Below are 20471 nucleotides of genomic sequence, written 5' to 3'. Positions count from 1 at the left end.
GCGTGGCCTCTCGTTTCTTCCTCCTTGATTAACACTTCTGCTCTTTTCACGCTTAGAATGTACTGTGCGCGGCGATGGAACCGTTACCAGCCTTTTTCGAGACCAGTTCCTCGGCGACGCTCGGCCGCGAACCTTGATCCACGCGAGGAAAATCGACGAATCGAAGGAACAGGCGCTCTGGACCGGTCTGGATCGTTTCAGTTTCGATATAACGACGCTCTCACGCGGACTAATCGGATTTTTTCCCGGATCGGTTGATGATGGCGATCCTGTGATCTGGCGCGGTGGTGACATTCTTATTGGAAATAGTGTTTCTCGTGTTCGGGATACATTCGAGAGGTTGATACATTTCCAGAGCGAGAAAGGTAGCGATTATTCGAAGAGAGAGATCCGGAAAAGGCAATATGAAGATCTTTTATTGTTTTTTGGTGATCGTGCTGTCTCGACAGGTGAGATGATTTCGGTGCTGATATTTTATTATTTCATAGCGAATCGTTGTTAACCGACGCGTGAATGAGTTTGGAAAGTAATTTTGTTTAAAAGGGAGAAGGAGGAGAATGGTTTTTGTCGATCGAAAGTACCAATCATAACAGATTTTATTTAATTACGTTGTGAAGAGATTATAGAGATTTTGCAATAGGAATCTCAGCATCTTGTTTAATAATTAGATGAATAACATTATGAATTTTCGAGTTTGGAAAAGAAAATTTTATTTTATCTTCAAGATGGATCATTTATCGTATTGAAAAATTTAAATCATGTAATAAACACACTCAATGACTTAAGATGCTTGATGCAATTTATAATATGATTATTAGAATTATTTAGACATTATTTAAATTTATTTTTCTAAATTTTGTAATTATTAAATAAAATTCTAAGAATTAAAGAAAATGATTGATGTGGATTATAAAAAATATCATATTAAAACTATATAATATTGAAAATTAATATTTGTTAATATTTTAAACAATGATATATAATTATTGATATTATTAATAGTGTACTTCTCAAAAAAAGACTCAAATCAATATTTCTGTCATAAATATTTCTCGAGAAATGAACATCCTTTATCAGAAAAATTCGTTTCGATTAAATTTCACAAATTGCCAAAAATTAATACCGATGTTCTCTTTAAAAGTCTCATTAGCCATTTCATTCGCATTAGTTGCACAATTCAATTTCTTTTCCAAAAACTTGTACTTTAATTCTGATGAAAAAGGAGGGAAAAAGTTACCACTTACTTTGGCATAGATAGAAGGTCGAGTTTTAATTAACTCTCAGAGAGAAGTTTCACCAAAGTTTAAGCCGCCTCTTGTGTCGTTCTACCGTTCTCAAGAATCGTGGCCGACGATTTTCTGCCACGACAACTTTTCCTTCCTCTTAATTATCCTTTAAAGCAGCGATTCTTAACCTTTTGTCACCAATATTTTCTTTAAATAATTCTTTGCTGTCTTCTCAGGCTCTCATTTAGTTCCAAATAATATATGTTTCATGAAAAAATACATATAATTTAAGATTGTTAACTGTAATCCAAGTGAAATTTTACTAAAAATAAAACGGTTGTTAAGATTTCAAGCACAAGTACTATCTATATTCCTAAATAAAAATTATTAAGCAATAAAAATTTTCGAGAGAATCAAGATTATGATTTTCCTTTCTATAATTTTTTAAAAATTATGTATATTATGATAATTATAATTTTCTGCTTTAGGCTCTTTGTGGAATTCTAAGAAACCCACCTGCCTTCTCGAAGCCAGTTTACTCGGATTCCTATCTTCCTGCAGCTATGCAAGTGAGTATCATCATCATTCGAAAAGAAAGCTTCGTTCAACCTATAAAAAAAAAAAAATAACGTATATCAGATCAAATATAATCTTAAAAATTCTGTATACACTTATCTAATCAATCGTAATCCCACCAAAGGAATCTGTTTCTATCTTGCACAGGTGATATTCCACGCTGTCGAGCAATTGAAACTCCTCCAATCAGAAGAGATTATACACAGCTCGACCAACACAGCAAGTCCCTCGACCTCGCCGATCACCCTCACAGATCAAGATCAACAAACAACGTCTCAAGATTCTTCCACCTCGGTCACGATAACTCAAGAGGAGTCGAACGCGGAGGAGGAAGAATCCAACTCGGAAGACTCGTCGAGAAACAAGGAGGAGCAAACGTCCCAACAACCCCCGGAAAACAGACCGGTAGACTCCAAGATCGAGGAAGAAACGGAAGAAGCGAAAGTGGACGAGGCATCGACGGACGAAGTGGAGGGATCAAGAGTCGAAGAGACTTCGAAAGGTTCCAAAATTGAGGGGACGTCGAGCGATGAAGCGGGCGAGAAGAAAGCGAGCGAAACAAAAATGGACAAAATGGAAGGAACATCGAAGGACGCAACGGCGAAACCTGTAGAATCGACGGAGGATCGCACGGGAGTAGAAGAATCGCCAGAGTTGAACGAGGAAACCCCAGAAGCGAACTACGCGACGCCGGAAACGAATTACGAGAAACCGGAAGAGGTGCATGCCGTGGAAGAAACGAATCAAGAAGTTGAGGAGGAAAATCACGAATGGATTTCCTCGATCGATGCGGAAACGAGGGTGGAAGTGACGACAGCGTTGGCTAATGCTGCCGATTCGGATCGAGTGACGATCATTGGGAAACATGACGAGAAGAAAGAGCCGACGATCGACAGCGTGGTCCAAGGTGTCTACGAGATCTTGAAACCTACCACGTCGAAATTCGTGGATGAAGAACTGTTCGAGGAGTCGAAAAGCATCGTGGGAGTTTCGGTGGAGAAAATGGAGAGGGCCGAGGAGGAGAGTGACGAGAATAGGTAAGGTTTTTGTCGGCCAGATTATCCTTTTTTGAGAATGAGGGAATATGGAAGATACACAAGTCTACAGAAAGATGTAATTAATTGAAGAAATTAAAATACTTGTTGGGATGTTTAATGGATTAATATTTAAAATTTATATCTAGATTTATTATTTTTTTTTTAATTGTATTCATAAAAATATGAATTTTCATAGGTGTCATAGTGCAAATCATGTGGATTTCATTTATTTTAGATATTTTAGATAAATTGTTTATTATTTCTATATTTTTTAATTATGTTTTGTATAATGGAAAAAATTCGCTTTTTATATACTGCATCTACGTCGAAATATTTTCAACTATTGGGAACTTTTCTTATAAATATTCCTAGACATCGATTTTAAATTATTTTTTTATATTCTATTTAATTTTTTTAGAAAAAAGCATTTCTTTAATTAACTTCTTAATGTAGAAAAATGAAATTAGAGAAAGAAATTAATAGCTTAAAAAAAGGTAAAAATAAATAGCATTATTATTTCTAGGATAAAATTGAATTATTTGTAAAAACGTCTAAATATTGAAAAATCATTATTTAAAAAGATAATCGACAATTATGTCATTTATCGGATTAAATTAATTTAAATTGAATTTACAATTCAGATATTTTTATCAAATCTCGTATATAATATTATTTATCATTTTTTTGTTGTGTAAATATAGTAAATTCGATTTGATATAATATTTGGATCTATTATAAATAATATTTACAAGCGAGATAAATTTTCATTAATGTTTATTTCGAACTTGATACGAAGTAGATAAATAGTAGAGTGAGCCAACCGCAACAAGAATATTACTGTTCAGTATTCAGTTGAGATATCGATTCGAGTCTCATTAGAAACTTTATCTAACTAAATGTATACATAAACAGCAGTGATTACTTCGAGTATAAATGCTATATCAACTCGTTATAAAACTAAAAGGTGTGTATTCAATGAAATTTCTCCGTTACCTTTAGAATTTCGAATAATAATCCGATTAAACATGCTGTTTTTCTTCCGTTACTTTAAAATTAAAAAATTTATAATTGATCATTTCATAAAATGGAGATAAGTAAAGATAAGATAATTTAATTAAATTAATCAATATAAATTGAACAGCAATGACGCTGAATATTTTCAATTTTTCAAAATAAATCAATGAACGAAATTTAAATAAGCAACATGAATAAATTAATAAAAATCCTTTACAATAATTAAAAAAAAAAAAATAACAAAATCCCAAAAAACGTATTAAATAAATTAAATCAAAGACGATATAAAGAAATTCTTCTGTGAAATAAACTAACCAAAAATTAGATAACGAAAGGTAAAAGATAACTCGAACAAATGAACAGAAAAACTAATAAAAACAAAAATTTATCTTATCAATTAATTTTTTAACCATTTCTCTTCAGGTTTACACGTCTGGGCGAGAAGGTGACCCAAGTTCCAAGGCCGAGCTTGACCAGCTATCTAAGACGTTCCAAAGTACCACCCAGTGCCACTCTTCAACAACTTGCAAATCTTTACGACTCGTTGAGCAAGGATGCTAGAAAACAGGGATTTGGCAAATATACCGGATATTCCGACGAGGTTCTCAATACTTTGGAAACTTCGGCCGAGGGGGGTATAGGGCCACAGATGAAGAAGATTCTTTCCAAGGTGTTGGAACGAAACGAGTTGACCAGGGAAGACGCGAGAATGAGGGCGTCACAGGCTGTTCGAGATCTCGACAACCCTTCGAGCATGCTCAACAAGGATCTAAGAGCTGTGTTGCCTTTGCGTTATTCCCCGTAATCCTAGATATTAGATATGATCGATTCACACGCGTCCACGATTAATTCGATACGTTGATTTAAGGATTTGTTATTTTGAAGGGAAAATTGATATTCCGTAGCGTAGAGATTGATCGAATAAAGTGGAACGTCTAGTAGTAATACTCGTTTTGATTTGAAAATTTTATTACGGATTATTGGAATTGGAAATTGTTGAAAATTTTAAATAGAATTAAGTAATTATTTGAATTACCTGTTGAAATTTAGATTACACTTTCTTCGACAGTTGATTTCGAGCGTTGATAATACACGGTGGAAATAAAATTATTATTTTCTTTCTGTATAATTAATGATTCAATAAAACTTTTATACATAGTGGATTGGTCGATTCAATGATAACTATTGTTTTAAGTTAATGTGATTATATAAAAACTCTTGAATGACCTCTGATTTAACCTAGTATATCATTGAAATGATCTTCAAATGTCTTTGGAATGATTCTTAATACTCGTAAAATTACTTTTATTAATCTTGAAACTATCTTTATAGTAACATTCTAATGATTTTGAAATGGTCTTGATTGAATTCATATCTTTTTCAAATATTTTTTGAGCATTAAACAACATTTAAATAATTTTTAAATGATCTTAAAATAATTATTTTAAATATTATATCCTTAAAAAGTATTGGAGAAAAAATTGTCTTAAGAAATAAGAAAATTTAATAAAACATTTTCCAGGCATATTCCAATATAATTAGTACAAATAAAATATTCCTAGAATAACATTCTTTCAAAATTTTGACTAAATTATTCAAAACCACAGAAATTTAAAAGTGATTCAATAATTTTGAATACAATGAAGTTGATTCACAACCGATTTTTTTGGTAATGCATCATCATTATGATATTGACTCATACAAAGTTTTTGAGATAATGTCATTCTAAAGAATTGCACTATATATTGCATCTGAAGCAAAATGTAATCAAACAATTCCAGAATCTATAACATTTTGCAGGCACGCACCATTGAAAGTCTTTTTTTTTTTTGCCAATTTATAAACAATATTAATTCATTAAACAATAATTAATTATTATATTTGCAAAATTCACGTTTGTAATGTTTGACATTACATTATTATTCATTTAGAGAATATTTTTTTAATCGCTATTAATTAACAAAAAATCACACTTGATAGAAATTACAGTCCCTCTAAAAGAATAACCTAATTATACAAATCTACTTGATCTTGAACTCTAAATAAAATATAATACAAACATTGATCTTAAATCCCTAAACATCATAATAGAATAAATTAATTGCAAAGAATAAATTAACATTACCAACAAAAAATCCAAATTCACCTGAACAAGCTGTAGAAACATCAAACAATCTTAACTTTTTACAATCCACCACTATATTATTCGGCACTAAATATTAATTATATCAAAACGAAAATCTCGAGAATTTTTCCGTCTACCTTGACCCGTGGCACGATATTGTTTATTGCTCTAACGATATGAGCTGGCAAAGAATCCACGAAGCGACATTACGTGCTTCGAATATCAATCTCTATTGGGTAATCTCGCGACAATCGTTTGTCCAGGAGTCAATGGCGCGGACAGAAAACAATAGGGTCGTTGGAACCGAATTAGAAGCATCGAGACGCTACGCCTTTGCATTGCACACCGGTATAAATGAATTTTGAAATCAATGGATCCTTCAGTCGTTGCCTCGTCTTCGAAGAAAGAAATCATCGAAAGGGAACAACCGACTAGGGTTAAAACATCATGAAGATTCTATATTTTCTTGGATTTTGTCTTTTTTGCGTAAGTAGAAATTTAGTTTAATTATTAAAACAAAAATGGAAAAGATAAAATTTGATTGTTGATTTTTTTTTCTAAAATTGAAAAACGAATTAATAATAGCAAATTTTATTAATCACTAAAGTATTACACGATTATTTACCCTTGTCTTGGTTATGACACGTATATTTTTTTCATAAAAAGAATTTAAACATCGAAAGAGATGGAAGTTCCTTTAATTAAATTTTGTATAATTTGTAATATTTTCATTTATCTTTACTTTAATTTATTTAAAAATTATAGTGATTAATATATTTATAACATATAGAAATTATCTTTGGGGTAATAAATTTTCTTATATTGTTAATTACGTATTTTCAATAAAATTGGTTTCAAATTTTAATATATCTTTTTTATAAAACTAAGGAACGAAAATGTGTTTTTATTATAAATAATTGAATAAAGTTATAACAATTTAAAAATAGATTTGATTCATAAAAGATTAATTGCAATGAAAATTAAATGCAATAAATAAATTTTTGTTTGCGACAATGTTAAATAATTCAAAGAATTTCTCTATATGAAATTTTTCAAAAGAATTTTAATTTCTAAATGATTTCAAAGAATTTTTAAAAATTATCTAATTCGCTTGATAATCTTTTTAAAAAAATTTCATCAATCAAAATATTTTTAAGGAATTTAATTAATATTTTCAATTAATATCGCAAATAAATTAAAAAAATAATCCGAAAACGTTAATTTCCTATATCATAATTAATTGATCAAATTTTGGAAGGAAGAAAAGATAGAAAAAGCAAACAAAATGTATTTCAGCTCTCTATCCTGAGAGTGGAATCAAAGCCACAAATAACGAAACTGTTCCCGATCCCAGAAGAAACAAACGATCCTCCACAACGATCCGGCAACGATACGAAGCCTCTGGACAAATTATTCGGAAAATTGCGAGCCACGTACAACTTCGTGTTTCGAAAGCCAGAGAACATGAGCAACGTGGAGAAAATTTTGGCCAAGGATACACCTGACCCTGATATCGAAGCGCTTAAAGTAATCTGGTCTAATCGAATGCAATCGAATTCGAAGGAGGATTCAAAGAAGTCTCAACCCAAGGGAATGTATTTAGCGACAAACGACGAATGGGTGAATGATATTCAACCTTTGGATCATTTAGAGCCTCTAGAACCATTGGAATTGGAAGATGAAGTAGAAAATCATAAGGATCGAGAGGTAGAGATCGTTACACCAAGAACCAGTTTCCAGTTTCCGGTCACACTTAGTCGTCATCTCGTTGATTGGCTTGGATCACTTCTGGGAATTACTTATGGGATCTATTCTAAGTTAACCAGAGCTATTTATAGCAATAATACTGCAATACGTATTAGCTGATTGCAAGAAATATATATTTTATATTACTTTGGATTTTTGTTTGTATTAAAAATAATTGAATAAAATGAAAAATGACGGTTCATCCCAGGATCTGAAATACAATAGAAACATAGTAAAACTGCATTTATTTTAATCCAACAATCCATTTGATTAGAGTTCATTGATTTTCGTCAATTTTTTATAATTTTTCATTTGTATAATAGAAATTCATAAATGTGATTGAAATAAATGAAGCTTTACAGATAATACAAGTAAATTTTTTCTTTACATTTATTTTATTCAAAAATATCTTGGTCTGAAAAATACATGTGTTACCTTTTATCCATTCATCTTTTCTTTTTTTTTTCTTTTCTTTTTTGGCAATCATCATATTATACATAACAATCGTTCATCGAGTAACACCTTGTCGCGAATCCATTGTTAAAATATTTCAACACCTTCGTCACATCATTTTACGTATTGTAATGTCCGCGAGAAATTGCCACAAGAATGTGAACATCGATATCTTACGTACTATTTAATTAATTTTAATGGAAAGATTAGTACTGTTTCCTTAACCCAGGATAATGATACGATACTAGAAATTCTTGAAAATTAAGATAATTACAATAGTTATTCTTAGAAAGAAATCCATCAAAATTTTCAAGATATCATTGATAATTGTTTCTATCCAGGGCAAAGTAAAGCAGGAGTTTCAAGAAGTTCAGGAGGAAAAGACAAAATACTGTTATTCTCACGAATATTTAAAGTCTTTGGTTCTATTACAATGCGGTATGAGTCTTATATCTTTAGTGCCATCCGCAGTCATTCGTTCTAATTTTATGTATGCCTAGCAGACATTTCAAAGATGTTGGTCATAATTAAATGTAATCTCAAGTTCCAAAATTTATATGGAAATATTTAGAAGCATGTTCTATAGTAAATAGTAAATAGTAAATTGTCAAAAAATTATATTTTCAAAATTATAAATAAAATATATGTATATTTAAAATAATTTTACAAATAATAAAAAGAATAGTACAACAGATTTTTTTTTAAAAAAAGTACAAAAGTTCTTTTTTTAAAAAAAGAAATTAAAAAATAAATGAAGATCAATTTTATAAATTCTTATGTTTTTGACAATTTACTGTTTTTATTTCAAAATTATCTTTTGAGCAATTTTTTTTTATTATTTTTATTTAAGAAATTTCTGAGTAAATATAAGAAATTGTATGATAAAAATTTTACTTTAGAAATTTGATTTCTATGAAATGAACAGTACAGAAAGTTTCATTTTTAGTAAAATTCATTCGTGAATAAGTAAAAAATAATAAGAACTTCTTTGAATCTAAAATAAAAAATAAAAAAAAAAAAGATCAAAAATAATGTTATTCAAATAATAATATATTTTTTTCGTTCATTATTTAAACGCGAATATTCTTTGGTACGAAGAAAAACAAAAAGATTTTCAAGTCACTTTAAAATATTGAGCAAAGTAATCTTTCTTTCCTCTAATATCACTTCTCAAACTTTTACAAAAATTAATACATAATTTGCAACGTAAACTACATTACAAAAAAAAATTCTTAAAAAATATATAGTTATACTTTTTAATAAAAATTTCTTTTTTTTTTTGTTTTAGAAAATTCTAAAAAAATAATAAAAGTAAAAAAAAAATGATCATAATGGCATTTTTCATTGAAAATATTATTAAAAGACATCAAATGTATAAAAAATATGTTTGTCCAATTGGAATATGAAAAAAATTGAAAAGAAAAAACGATGAATTATATTATAGTAAATAATAAATGGTAAATAGCTTAATTAAAATACGTATGTATAGGTATGGTAAATATGAATACGGACGAATCAGAGATCAAGTTTTAAACAACATACCTACTGAGTCTCCATCAGGTAAAATTTGTATAGTACTTATATACAGAATTATTCTACAAATTTTTATAACCATATTTATTGGCAGTATACTATTACTCGTTCGTACTCGCTTTGAAATTATCCTAACGGCAGATTGGCATTGCGTATTTTTCAACGCTATCATTGTTTATTATTTTTGTTATACGTACTCCATTCTAGGACACAAACATGCACACTGAACTCGATTTATAAAAGAAAGAAAGAAAAAAAAATCTTTTATTACGAACACAATAAAAAAAAAAAAAATCAAGTTCAGTGATTTATGTCAAGTTTATATTTTGTGATCATAGACTAGAATCAATAAACAAACTATTTTCTTTATAGCTAATTTAAATAAGATAAACGATGTACTCTAATGCAAATTGATTGCTCGTTTTGTTTCGTATATTATTATTATTTTTTTTTTTATTATTTCAATTTATCTAAACTTATTGTTAGACTCACTCAGGCTTTGTAGCGGACTACTATTAAATGATACTATTTAATATGAATAATGAAACTTAATTATAGCTTATAATGTGTTCATTAAGAATATGAATATAAGGTACTGCTCACTGAATACTAATATTTCTTTGTGAAACGAAAAAAAATAGTTATGTTTCAAATTCATTGAAAATTTAATTGAAATTTAATCAGCTTAGAACTCAATCATTCAAACATCAATTATTATGAAAATCTATCATTAATGAATATTGATTAATCAATTGCACCTCAGTCTCTTAGTGCTGTCTTTTTCTCATCTTTTTTTTTTTTTCAAAAATTTCAATTTAAATTATAGAATAGGTTGCAATTCCTAATATATATTTAATCAATTTTCTATTTTGTGCTAACCACAACGCTCCCATATGAACAGCCTTTATTGCTTTGGATTTAGATGGACTTATTTATGACTAAGACGGCATTAAGTACCTTGTATTCTGAGGCAGAATTTCATTCATGTTGACTGCTTGTTGTTGTAATATATTCGTTTCTTTCATTGCTTGTTCCTTAAATGAGGAGAATGTGTGGATCAGATTCTGATCCTTTTGAAGATGTTGAATATACTGGAGAAAATTAGGCTCTTGTTTCATAAAACCATCTTTCAGCACAAAGCTTACATCTTGTTTAGATATTTCAGAAGCTTTATCGAAAGATTCTTTTTGTTCCATAAAAAAAGAATCTTTCTTTGTTCTATTTCTCCTAATTCCTAAGTGTGTTTGAGTATGTTTATTCAAGTGATCCTTCCTAGAGAAGGCTTTTTGACATACCGAACATGAAAAATTCTTATCGCCAGAATGAATCACATAATGCCTCGTTAAGTGTTCGTTTCTTTTAAATGCTTTTTGACATACTGGACATTTAAATGGTCTTTCATCTGAATGACCGCGCATATGCTGATCTAGATGCTCCTTTCGTTTTAACATTGCACCACATTCTTTACATTGATATTTGCGTTCCTATAAGATAAAAAGTTCATATTTATTTAATATATGTTTATTTATATAATAAACAATACATACTTGTATATGAGCTTGTATATGTTGTTCAATTTCTGCCTTATCCGGAAATGCCAAATTACATTCTGGACAACAATAAAGTGTCGAACCATCTAAAGCGACGCTGATTTTGATTTCTCCCGTTTTCGCTCGAAATTTCATTTTTTTTTCGGTCTTTGGCGAGTCTGTTTGTATTTGTTGTTCTACTTTAATAGTTTGCACTGTATTCTCATTTTCTTGTTGGTTTTCTATTTGAACATTTAGATCATTCGGATTTATAGATACTAGCATTTGATCTGAATTCATGAAGCTATTATTCCCATTCTGTAAATGAGTATTTCTAAATACTGAAACACTGGGAATGTTAAGAATATTGTTTTGTGTGTGCTCCACTTTCTCCTCTTCAGTCTTTTCTTTTTTCACCTGTTCTGTTTGTAATTTAATCAACTGTTGTAATGTTAATGGAAGTGTAGTAGCTTGTAATTTTTGAAAATATTCTGCCATGGCACTTTGTTGTTGAAGTTGTGAATCTTGCTGAAATATTAACTTTTTATTATATAAAAATATTAACTTTTTATTACATAAAAATATTAACTTTTTATTACATAAAAATACATAAATATATTATAAAATAATATGTATATAATAAATTTATAATAATTAATATATATATATATATATAACTATATATATATATATAGTTAGTTAGAATAAAAAAAGTCTATACCATTGTAGATATTTGTTTTCCATTTTCAATTCTTGTTTCTAACTCTTGTTTTATAATTTCTGATTGTGAAGTTGATGGTAAGTACATATTAGGTATAATCCTTACGGGTAAATTATTTGTCTGAACACTAAGTATTGGACTATTCTGATTGTAATTAGGAATGTTAATGGTTTGAATGCCTTGCTTTTCACAGAGTTGCATCAAAGTATTTGGATCTGGCCATGCTAATATTGGCCCCGTATATTTATTTGTTGAATTTATCTTAAAGAAAATGATAAATTAAGTACTTATAAATTAAGTAATTAATTATAAACATATTATAAATAAAGATAAAATAATAATAAATTTTACCAATAAACTTGGTTTTGTTTGATTCGATACAGCAGCAGTTGTATAAACTGATGTTTGTTCTACTTGAGTATTATCACTACTAGTAAATTTCGACGTGGAAACCGTGCTTGAACGAGACGTTAACTCCGAAAATTGTGGGAGTGCACCGTGGACTGTATTATTTCCGGAAAAATTCATTTTACCACAGATAAACGCGAAAGGTACGCGCGTTTGCGATTAAAGCATGCGAGCGTTTATAACCTATAATATCTTTTACAAACAATGAACAAATTATGTAGCTATTTTTATCTTTTTAGTTTCATATTTCTCACGTTATATAGAAATATAGGCTAATATCGAAACAAAACATCGATAAAAAAAAAAACACAAGACTAATTAAATTAAAAAATATTTGTCAAGCGACGGTACATTGTAACGTACGCCGCGTCCTATGCGTTGTTCCAACATGGCTACATTAAAGTACTATTTCCAAAATTCTATTTTCATTTTTTCTCCGAATAAATATAATTGATGTTTAAAAATATATAAAACATATCCTTTCCTATATAATTTAAAAAAATATATGTTTTGATAAATTAATAAATCATTTTTATTTAATTAAAGACAAATTTTTAAAGAAAAATAATTTTTGTTACGATGGCTAACCTGGATTATTTTCTGTTTACACTGGACGCTTGATAAACTTCAATTGATAAAATAAAAATAAACATGTTGGGATATTTTAAAACTAAAATATAAACATAATATTGATAATCTAGGAAAGCTAAAGATGTAAGAAAAGATAGTTAATAATCTTAAAATGAATTTAAATGTATATAATTTGTATATATATAATATAAAATGTAAAAAAACTTTTAATAACATTATTCGATTTTGTTGGTTTATTATTGTTTATTAATTTATTTCTAAATATGGTACAAAAGATATCTTATCAAATATAATAATAATAAAATCTTAAAAAATTTTACTTGCCTTTGAATATTCAATTATAAATTTTTCTTTAATTAATAGGTAATGTTTACTAAATATGTAATCATATGGATGAAACTTTAAACGAACGAATAGATAATTTACGTAAACGAAGTAGATTTTTATTAGCACAAGTAGATAAGAATTCTAAGAAAGTTAAAAACGAAATTAAAAAATTATACTCTCAAAATTTGTGAGTATTTAATGTTATATTTCATATTTATTACTAATATATTATAGTTTTACTAATATATTTAATTTATAAATTTCAATACATTTTTTTATAGGAAATGTAAAGAAGATTGTAAAAATCATGTTGGCAAAATAAATTCATCAAATATATGTTACAAAAAAAATAATAAATCATGGAAATTAAGAAATGATTCTAGTGGAGTGAATGAAGCTTTGCATTTAGATTATTTCCGTAATACCACTAATCAAACACTTACATCAATGCCCAACACAACGAATACCTCAACAACAAAAAAAACATTAATATCTTCAAAACATCATTCTAATAATCAGCATTGTTTAGACATTCGCAGAAAACCAGTAAAAGGATGTTATTGTTCTGAATTAAAAAAAATACAACAAAAATCAATAAAAACACAAAGTAAATCATGTACTTCTAGAAAATGCAAAAGTCATATTCTTCCTGCTATAGTAATAGAAAACAATTATGAAAAGTCAACTATATCTTCACCTATTAGTTGTGAAACATTGAGAAGAGTTCAAAAGATAGATTATGTACCTAAATCTCAATTTTTACGTAATGTCAGAAGCAAAATTTCTCTTCTGCAATCAGCAGCAGGAGATTGTCCACAGATTTGTTCTAGATCACAATGTTATCATGAACTTATGACCAAAAAAGATATATATAGTCCTCCATGTATTTGTGAATCCATAGATCAATTGAAAACAGATAATAAAATTCATGATTTAACAAAATCAAAAGTCAATGAAAAATATTCAAGTTCTGAAACTATAGAAAAAAGTGATAAAGGAATTCAAGTATCTTTAAGAAAAGAATCAAAGTCTCTTTCTTCAACATCTGTACCTTGTGTACCTAATATAACTATATGTGATATAAAAAAAACAGAAGATAAAATATCAGAAATAAAATGTCAATGTCAGAAAGAAAATTCAAAAGATTTAAAAAATGATTTAGAAAAGAAGGATAATGCTGATTCAGAAAAATGTGAAACCAAGTTTGTAAAAAAATCATTAGATAAAATTGAACAGAAACATCTTTCTGATAAAGAAATGAGAGATTTAAATAAATTTCGTGAAAAAAATTACTTTGACACGCACGGATCTAATGATATTTTAGTATCATCTAAATCTTCTGGTTCCTTGGAACAATATTTTTTAAATGAGAGATTATTTCCTGAACGATCAAGAAACATTCATAAGAAAGATTTGGTTGTAACAATGCCACCTTGCGTTACTACGCAATTAAAACGAATACATTATTTCCCTAGATATATCGTTCATCAAGAAAAAAATAATTTTAATACAACTTGCAAAAAGAAACGTTGTCAAACCTGTCCTTTGACTGGCCATGCCATAGATCTTGGTATTACAAAAATAAAAGTACCTTTAAACAGTTTAGCCCTTAAGTATCAAAAACGATTACCTTAATCAAAGAAACTATTTTTTTATTAATATTAATAAATAAAACTAAAAAGAAATAAGTAAAAGAAAATCTTAATAACTTAATTATATCTTTTTTTTTAATATCAATACAGAATTCTAGAAAATCCATTCCATTTACTTTATTCTAAATCTTTAATTTTGTATATATTTTTGAATATAAATTGTAATAATTAAATCAACCTCACATATTTTTACTCAAAACATACCAAGTTGTGATTGAGATTATTAATCACGTAATTATTGAGATTATTAATGTCTTGTAGAATGTATTTTACAGTTAAGTTTTATGTAAAACTCTTGATACGTGACATTTAATAACATGATTTAAACAAATATTTGGAATTGTTGTATGCTTTTTATTTTCATAAAAAAAAAAAAATAAATATGATATATGATATGATATATCATATATTTTATTATCTTATATATACACATTGTATTATTTTATATACACAAATAGAAATCATTATTTTTTTCGTTAGATCCGATGATTCCTGCAATCTTAATAAGTCGACAATCTATAATGAATTCAAATTCGTCAAATGAAAATATCTTTTGAATAAAAGATATGAAATTGTGATGTAATTTTGAATACTATTAAACAAATTAAGCAACATTATTTGATAGATTTTTTTCTTTGATATAGAACGATGATATAGAAAATATTATTGTACAATGTTTATCATCAATTTTTATAAATATTTATTTGTAATATTATTATGACTTTTTATATAATTATTTTAAATATATTATATTATTTGTATGATTTATATATAACATATTAATAATCGATGTAAAAATAAATTTTTTTATTAAATTGAGATGGAATAAAAAAAAATATGAAACTATAAATAAATTTGGTAAAGTATACATAATAATTGATTCATGTACTTTTCACTGTCCATTTTTTTTGTTTTTCGTTTTTAAATGGATAAAATTTCTTCGATTATGGATTTTAAAAAATAAAAATAAAATGTAAATTATAAAACTTAAATTATGATGAAAAGCAAATTGTTAAGATTGCAAAATTAAAACAAACTGTTCAATTTGCTAATTAAAAAATGAATAAAAAGAATCGATATTCTTTAATTTTTATCAATAAAAAACTAATAATTTTTTATTTTAAATAGAACAATATATTGAAATTGTTCAAAACATTATAAAATCATTCGAACAATATCTAAATATTAATATTTTTTTTTAAATTATACGATATAATTTTAATTTATAACAATTATAATAAATATAATAAAAAAAATTGTTTTATTATAAAAATATTCTTAAAATTGTTTAATTTGGAACTATTAAAATCTTGAATCGAATATAATGCTTTTAAATTTATAATTAAACATAATGGCACGTTAAATTATAATACCAGAGAATTCCGATCACAGTATAAATAATTAAATATTCGTTTGTAAAATAATGAACTTGTAATCGTTAATTTCAACAAGAGATTAGCGTGGAAGAAATGCTTTTCACACATAAAATGTTTCACATTTTCTCAAAGAATAAAAAGTTAAAAAATAAAGCGTTTATCTTAAGAATTTATTGAATTTAAAGTTTCAAATTTTGTATAATGATTTTTAAAAAAAATAATTTTTAAAGACAATTCTATATACAAAAAAGACAAAATTAAAAAAAATGAAATTACACTATTGATAATCAACTCAATTCATAAAATTAATAATGAATTGGTAATTTTCAGTTAAACAAAAAATAAAAATAAAAGTAATTTATCATTTCATAATTTGTTTTCTCTTACTTTTAGATAGATTATAAAAAACAATGCATATTACTGCATAAATTAAAAATAAAATGTTCGTATTTATTTTCTCGCATTCATGATGAATGCTTTCAACAAACGCTTCATCTGATTAGAAAATAAAAAAAAATAAAAAAAAATGAAACGAGAAGTGCACTTAAAAGTGGTTACCCTTGGTTGGATAATATTAAACATATTTTTCTGTCTAAACACTATCTTTTTACTTCTCATATATATTTCATCGAGATTTTAATCAATTATTTATTTAAAAAAAAAGTACCTTTGAAAAAAGTACCTTAAAAAAAAATAAAATAAGAATAAAATAAAATTTAAGTTTTATGCTATAAAATGCTATTTTAATATCATCCAATGAATATTGATTTTTTCATAAATTATTATGACTCATTTCCACTTTTATTTACTTATGACCTTATAATTATTTACATTAAATTCTTGATGAAAATTTAAGGAGGTCCATTGAAATGTTATGAGGCCATGAAAAATGGCAATGAACGAAATAAGTATAATAAATTCTTCCTAATAAAGAAATAAATAAAGAAATGATTAAGCGTTTCAAATTAAAATATTATATTGAATAATAATTTGTCTTGTTCCAACTAAAGAAAAAATTAAATTAAATAATATTCATCTTTTCTCAGAATTCTTTTACTTCCTTATGCAAAAATTTGTTTACATTAATGAAAAAATATATAGACATTTTAAATAATTGTTAATAAACCTTACCTAACATTCTTATGAAACTTATAATTATACTTTGAACTCGATTTGAATAAATTGTAAATTATAAGTATAAAATTAATTTTCTATCATTATTCCAGTTTTTTTGTTTTTTTTTTATTCTTAATGTCTTCATCTTAAATAAAAAAAAATTTAATATTTATTTACTGATATGAGTTTTTATTAGATATTTGAAAATTATAAATTAGTTAGAAACATTAACCATGGCATTATTCTAAATTCTTCTATTTTAAATTAAAAATTGCTAAAAAGATAATATTCATATAAAAATGGATGAAATTCATATTGCATTTCAAATAATATAAACCGATTATCCTACTTATAATTTCAAACGAATTACGTCGAATTACGTCACTAATAATAAGTGATTTTTTATTACGATTTATCTATTATCCATTATTATTTCAGTTTATTCATACATTGATCGTAAAATTATTAATAAACTTACATGCTATTTCACTTTTATTTTTTATTTCTCATTTGTTTTTCTTTTATTTAATTACTATTATTTTGTTTGATTTTATTACTTATATTGATCTATAGTAATAAATCATATTTTATTTATGTCGGAAACTACTCAAAAGATCATAAACAGTATAAACAAAATTTAAAAAAAGATAATCGAAAAAAATTATTATGAATTGGTAAATTATAAATTGTATTTAAATTTCTTGAATGTATGTATATGTAAAATTGTATGCAATTTTGTCATTATTTAAATAATTCATAGAATATATTAAACATCTTTCAGAATCTTGTAGTGTTATTAATTACCAATATTAATGACACATTCATTTTTCCAACATGTTTTTTGCTTTTGCATTATAACGTATTAAATGCTATTGAAATTCAATTAAAATTTCTGATGTATTATGTTAACGTATCATAAAACATATCGTTTAATATAGAATATAAATAAAATTAAGATTTAACGAGAAAAGATCAGTTTAATGTAAATGATTAATTAACATCTCTTTGTAAACGCGAAAAAAATATAAGAATCTATTAATATATGATGATGGTATTATTCAAATTTTATTATTCAAATTCATTATAATTTTAATAGATAAAAAAATTATTATAATATATATTACATAGAATATTTTTAAACATTTTTTTTCAAAATATTGCTTTCGATATTTTAATTATAATAATCAATGATAATAATCATCTATAACAAAAGAAAATAAAAAGTGGTTATGCGAACAAATATTTTTCAAAATATTTCTCAAAGTATTTAATGTAATCTCGTGTTTTATTCATAATCGGCAGATGATTTTGAGATCAGTGAACCTTGAAGCAATTTTTTATGACCTTGAAAGCTTAACCTTGTCAGACCTTCTCAGTTATCTTCGAGAAAGTTATGATGACATTTTAAACTGTTTCTTATGTCAATGTCATGTATCGTGCAACTGTTCAATGTTAGATTATTTAATCATAAACACGATCTCGCAATGAAGATTTCGTTTCGCGCCAAAAATGGAAGAATCGAACGATGGATCGATCAGCCGCTCTGTTATAAAAATGTAGATTTAGATCGTGACTGACAATTTCATTCGAGTCAATGTCGTTTGAATTTTAACTGAATCGACACAAGAACGATCATATAAGATGAGGAGATTAATTCTTAACGATATATTACGAGATAAATTATAATTTATGAAAAGAACAACGATTTTATGCGATGAAGAAATGATTTTACAATGATTTTAGAATGGAAAAACAAGTTTTAATAGTAAAGAGGGAATAATTTTCAACTTGTAAGAATAATTATGGAATGAAGGATAAAGAAAAGATATAGTAAATTTGCGAATAAATTGATTTTAAGTAATAAAAAAAAATTATTTTAAATGCTAAAAAAGTTCATGAAATAATGATTTCAAATGGGTTGATTTTATGCGATGAAGAAACGCTTTAGAATATTTATATAAAAGGGTAATTTTACTTTATTATGAATAATAAGAAAATAAAAATTTGTATATTTTTGCAATTCCATAAATCGTAAAAATATGAAAAATTTAAAATTTAGATAAATGAATTTAAAATTCGCTGATGAAAGAATAATTTTAATCGATGAAAATACAATACGTAATATGTAGTATAGAAGGATGATTTTAAACAATGAAAAAGTAATTTATCCTCTATAATTAGTAAATTTTCTTCAAGAGTGATCCTACGTGACAAGAAGCACGCTGCATTTAGGGAACAAAAATTAAAATTCTATTAAAACCTATCAAACTATTGAAATGAGATCCTACTAATGATATTATCTTTCCAATGAAGTACCTCATTATGGATCTTTATATATATCTTTCTTCCTTAATGTATCTTTTTGATGAAAATAACTTAAATATACTTGACTGTCAAATTTCTTGAATAATTTTAAAAAAATATTTATTCACATTGAATTTAAATATCACGTATAATTAATTAAAATACCGTAATTAACCTAATTCAAACATTAACGTTTCATAATATTTTTTAACAAATTTCCATGTTCTACGTAGATATAATTATATATGATATAATTTTTTTTTATTCGATGCAAATTTAAATGACCATTAACGCCGTTATATGTTATATGTCTAAATCTTCTTATTGTTTTGTTTGTTCTCTTAAATGATTCACTTCGAACGATTATACGTCCAGACCATTTACGAGATTTTCTTTCGGATCTTTTATTTAAAATTCCGATGCAACAAAAACTTTTATTTTGTTCAATTTAAATTCTGTGAATAATATAACATTGTTGTTTACTTGTATTTTATACTATTTTTTTATATTTTATATTATACAGAATTTTTATAAAAAAAAATTATACATTATTAATTTCCTTTTGTGCTACATTGTCATAAAAATTCTTTTAAAAATGATATTTATAAAAATTAGTAATATATTTATTTTATATTATAGAGGAATTGTTTTTAATTAAAAAAACGACAAGAAAATCTAGAATGTTTCATTAAATTTGTAATAAATAATTCATAGAATAATATTATGCAATATAAAAA

At 26.2% G+C, this 20471-nt stretch overlaps 4 protein-coding genes across 6 annotated transcripts; 3 read left to right on the top strand and 1 right to left on the bottom strand.

The window, feature by feature from the left end:
* The first annotated feature begins 59 nt into the window (after positions 1-59).
* LOC107993669 (uncharacterized) lies at positions 60-5014 on the top strand. The gene is made up of 4 exons (XM_017050209.3): positions 60-449; positions 1715-1795; positions 1950-2839; positions 4277-5014. Exons 1-4 carry the CDS (start codon positions 405-407, stop codon positions 4656-4658), a joined length of 1398 nt encoding a protein of 465 aa, XP_016905698.2. The 5' UTR covers positions 60-404; the 3' UTR covers positions 4659-5014.
* Positions 5015-6312: 1298 nt separating this feature from the next.
* Positions 6313-7926, top strand: LOC107993654 (uncharacterized). Its single transcript, XM_017050182.3, has 2 exons — positions 6313-6464; positions 7275-7926. The coding sequence occupies exons 1-2, from the start codon at positions 6426-6428 to the stop codon at positions 7842-7844; spliced, it is 609 nt and encodes a 202-aa protein (XP_016905671.1). The 5' UTR covers positions 6313-6425; the 3' UTR covers positions 7845-7926.
* A 170-nt stretch (positions 7927-8096) lies between these two features.
* On the bottom strand, positions 8097-12745 carry LOC107993647 (zinc finger protein 616-like). The gene is made up of 4 exons (XM_017050173.3): positions 12312-12745; positions 11961-12221; positions 11258-11767; positions 8097-11194 (listed from the first exon to the last, which is right to left on the bottom strand). The coding sequence occupies exons 1-4, from the start codon at positions 12486-12488 to the stop codon at positions 10649-10651; spliced, it is 1494 nt and encodes a 497-aa protein (XP_016905662.1). The 5' UTR covers positions 12489-12745; the 3' UTR covers positions 8097-10648.
* A 39-nt stretch (positions 12746-12784) lies between these two features.
* On the top strand, positions 12785-15811 carry LOC107993650 (uncharacterized). Of its 3 annotated transcripts, none has more exons than XM_017050177.3 (3): positions 12785-13082; positions 13323-13473; positions 13568-15811. In XM_017050177.3, the coding sequence occupies exons 2-3, from the start codon at positions 13349-13351 to the stop codon at positions 14919-14921; spliced, it is 1479 nt and encodes a 492-aa protein (XP_016905666.1). In that variant the 5' UTR covers positions 12785-13082; positions 13323-13348; the 3' UTR covers positions 14922-15811. The 3 variants fall into 3 exon arrangements, with proteins under 3 accessions (XP_016905666.1, XP_061933557.1, XP_061933558.1); XM_062077573.1 differs by having other exon boundaries at positions 12999-13225; XM_062077574.1 differs by lacking the exon at positions 12785-13082 and adding an exon at positions 13114-13133.
* The last annotated feature ends 4660 nt before the right edge of the window (positions 15812-20471 follow it).

The sequence above is a fragment of the Apis cerana genome, linkage group LG7 (assembly GCF_029169275.1).
Source record: "Apis cerana isolate GH-2021 linkage group LG7, AcerK_1.0, whole genome shotgun sequence".
Taxonomy (NCBI): Eukaryota; Metazoa; Arthropoda; class Insecta; order Hymenoptera; family Apidae; genus Apis; species Apis cerana.
This window is presented reverse-complemented; position numbering and strand designations above follow the sequence as displayed.

Excerpts from the sequence above, each read along its gene's own strand:
- LOC107993669 (XM_017050209.3), top strand. The coding sequence starts at position 405 with ATGAAGATCTTTTATTGTTTTTTGGTGATCGTGCTGTCTCGACAG. Across the intron at positions 450-1,714 it reads TGATCGTGCTGTCTCGACAG|GCTCTTTGTGGAATTCTAAG; the intron begins GTGAGATGATTT and ends TTTCTGCTTTAG. Across the intron at positions 2,840-4,276 it reads GAGGAGAGTGACGAGAATAG|GTTTACACGTCTGGGCGAGA; the intron begins GTAAGGTTTTTG and ends ATTTCTCTTCAG.
- LOC107993647 (XM_017050173.3), bottom strand. The coding sequence starts at position 12,488 with ATGAATTTTTCCGGAAATAATACAGTCCACGGTGCACTCCCACAATTT. Across the intron at positions 12,222-12,311 it reads AAACAAAACCAAGTTTATTG|ATAAATTCAACAAATAAATA; the intron begins GTAAAATTTATT and ends ATTTTCTTTAAG. Across the intron at positions 11,195-11,257 it reads ATATACAAGCTCATATACAA|GAACGCAAATATCAATGTAA; the intron begins GTATGTATTGTT and ends TTTATCTTATAG.
- LOC107993650 (XM_017050177.3), top strand. The coding sequence starts at position 13,349 with ATGGATGAAACTTTAAACGAACGAATAGATAATTTACGTAAACGAAGT. Across the intron at positions 13,474-13,567 it reads AAATTATACTCTCAAAATTT|GAAATGTAAAGAAGATTGTA; the intron begins GTGAGTATTTAA and ends ATTTTTTTATAG.
- LOC107993654 (XM_017050182.3), top strand. The coding sequence starts at position 6,426 with ATGAAGATTCTATATTTTCTTGGATTTTGTCTTTTTTGC. Across the intron at positions 6,465-7,274 it reads TTGGATTTTGTCTTTTTTGC|CTCTCTATCCTGAGAGTGGA; the intron begins GTAAGTAGAAAT and ends AATGTATTTCAG.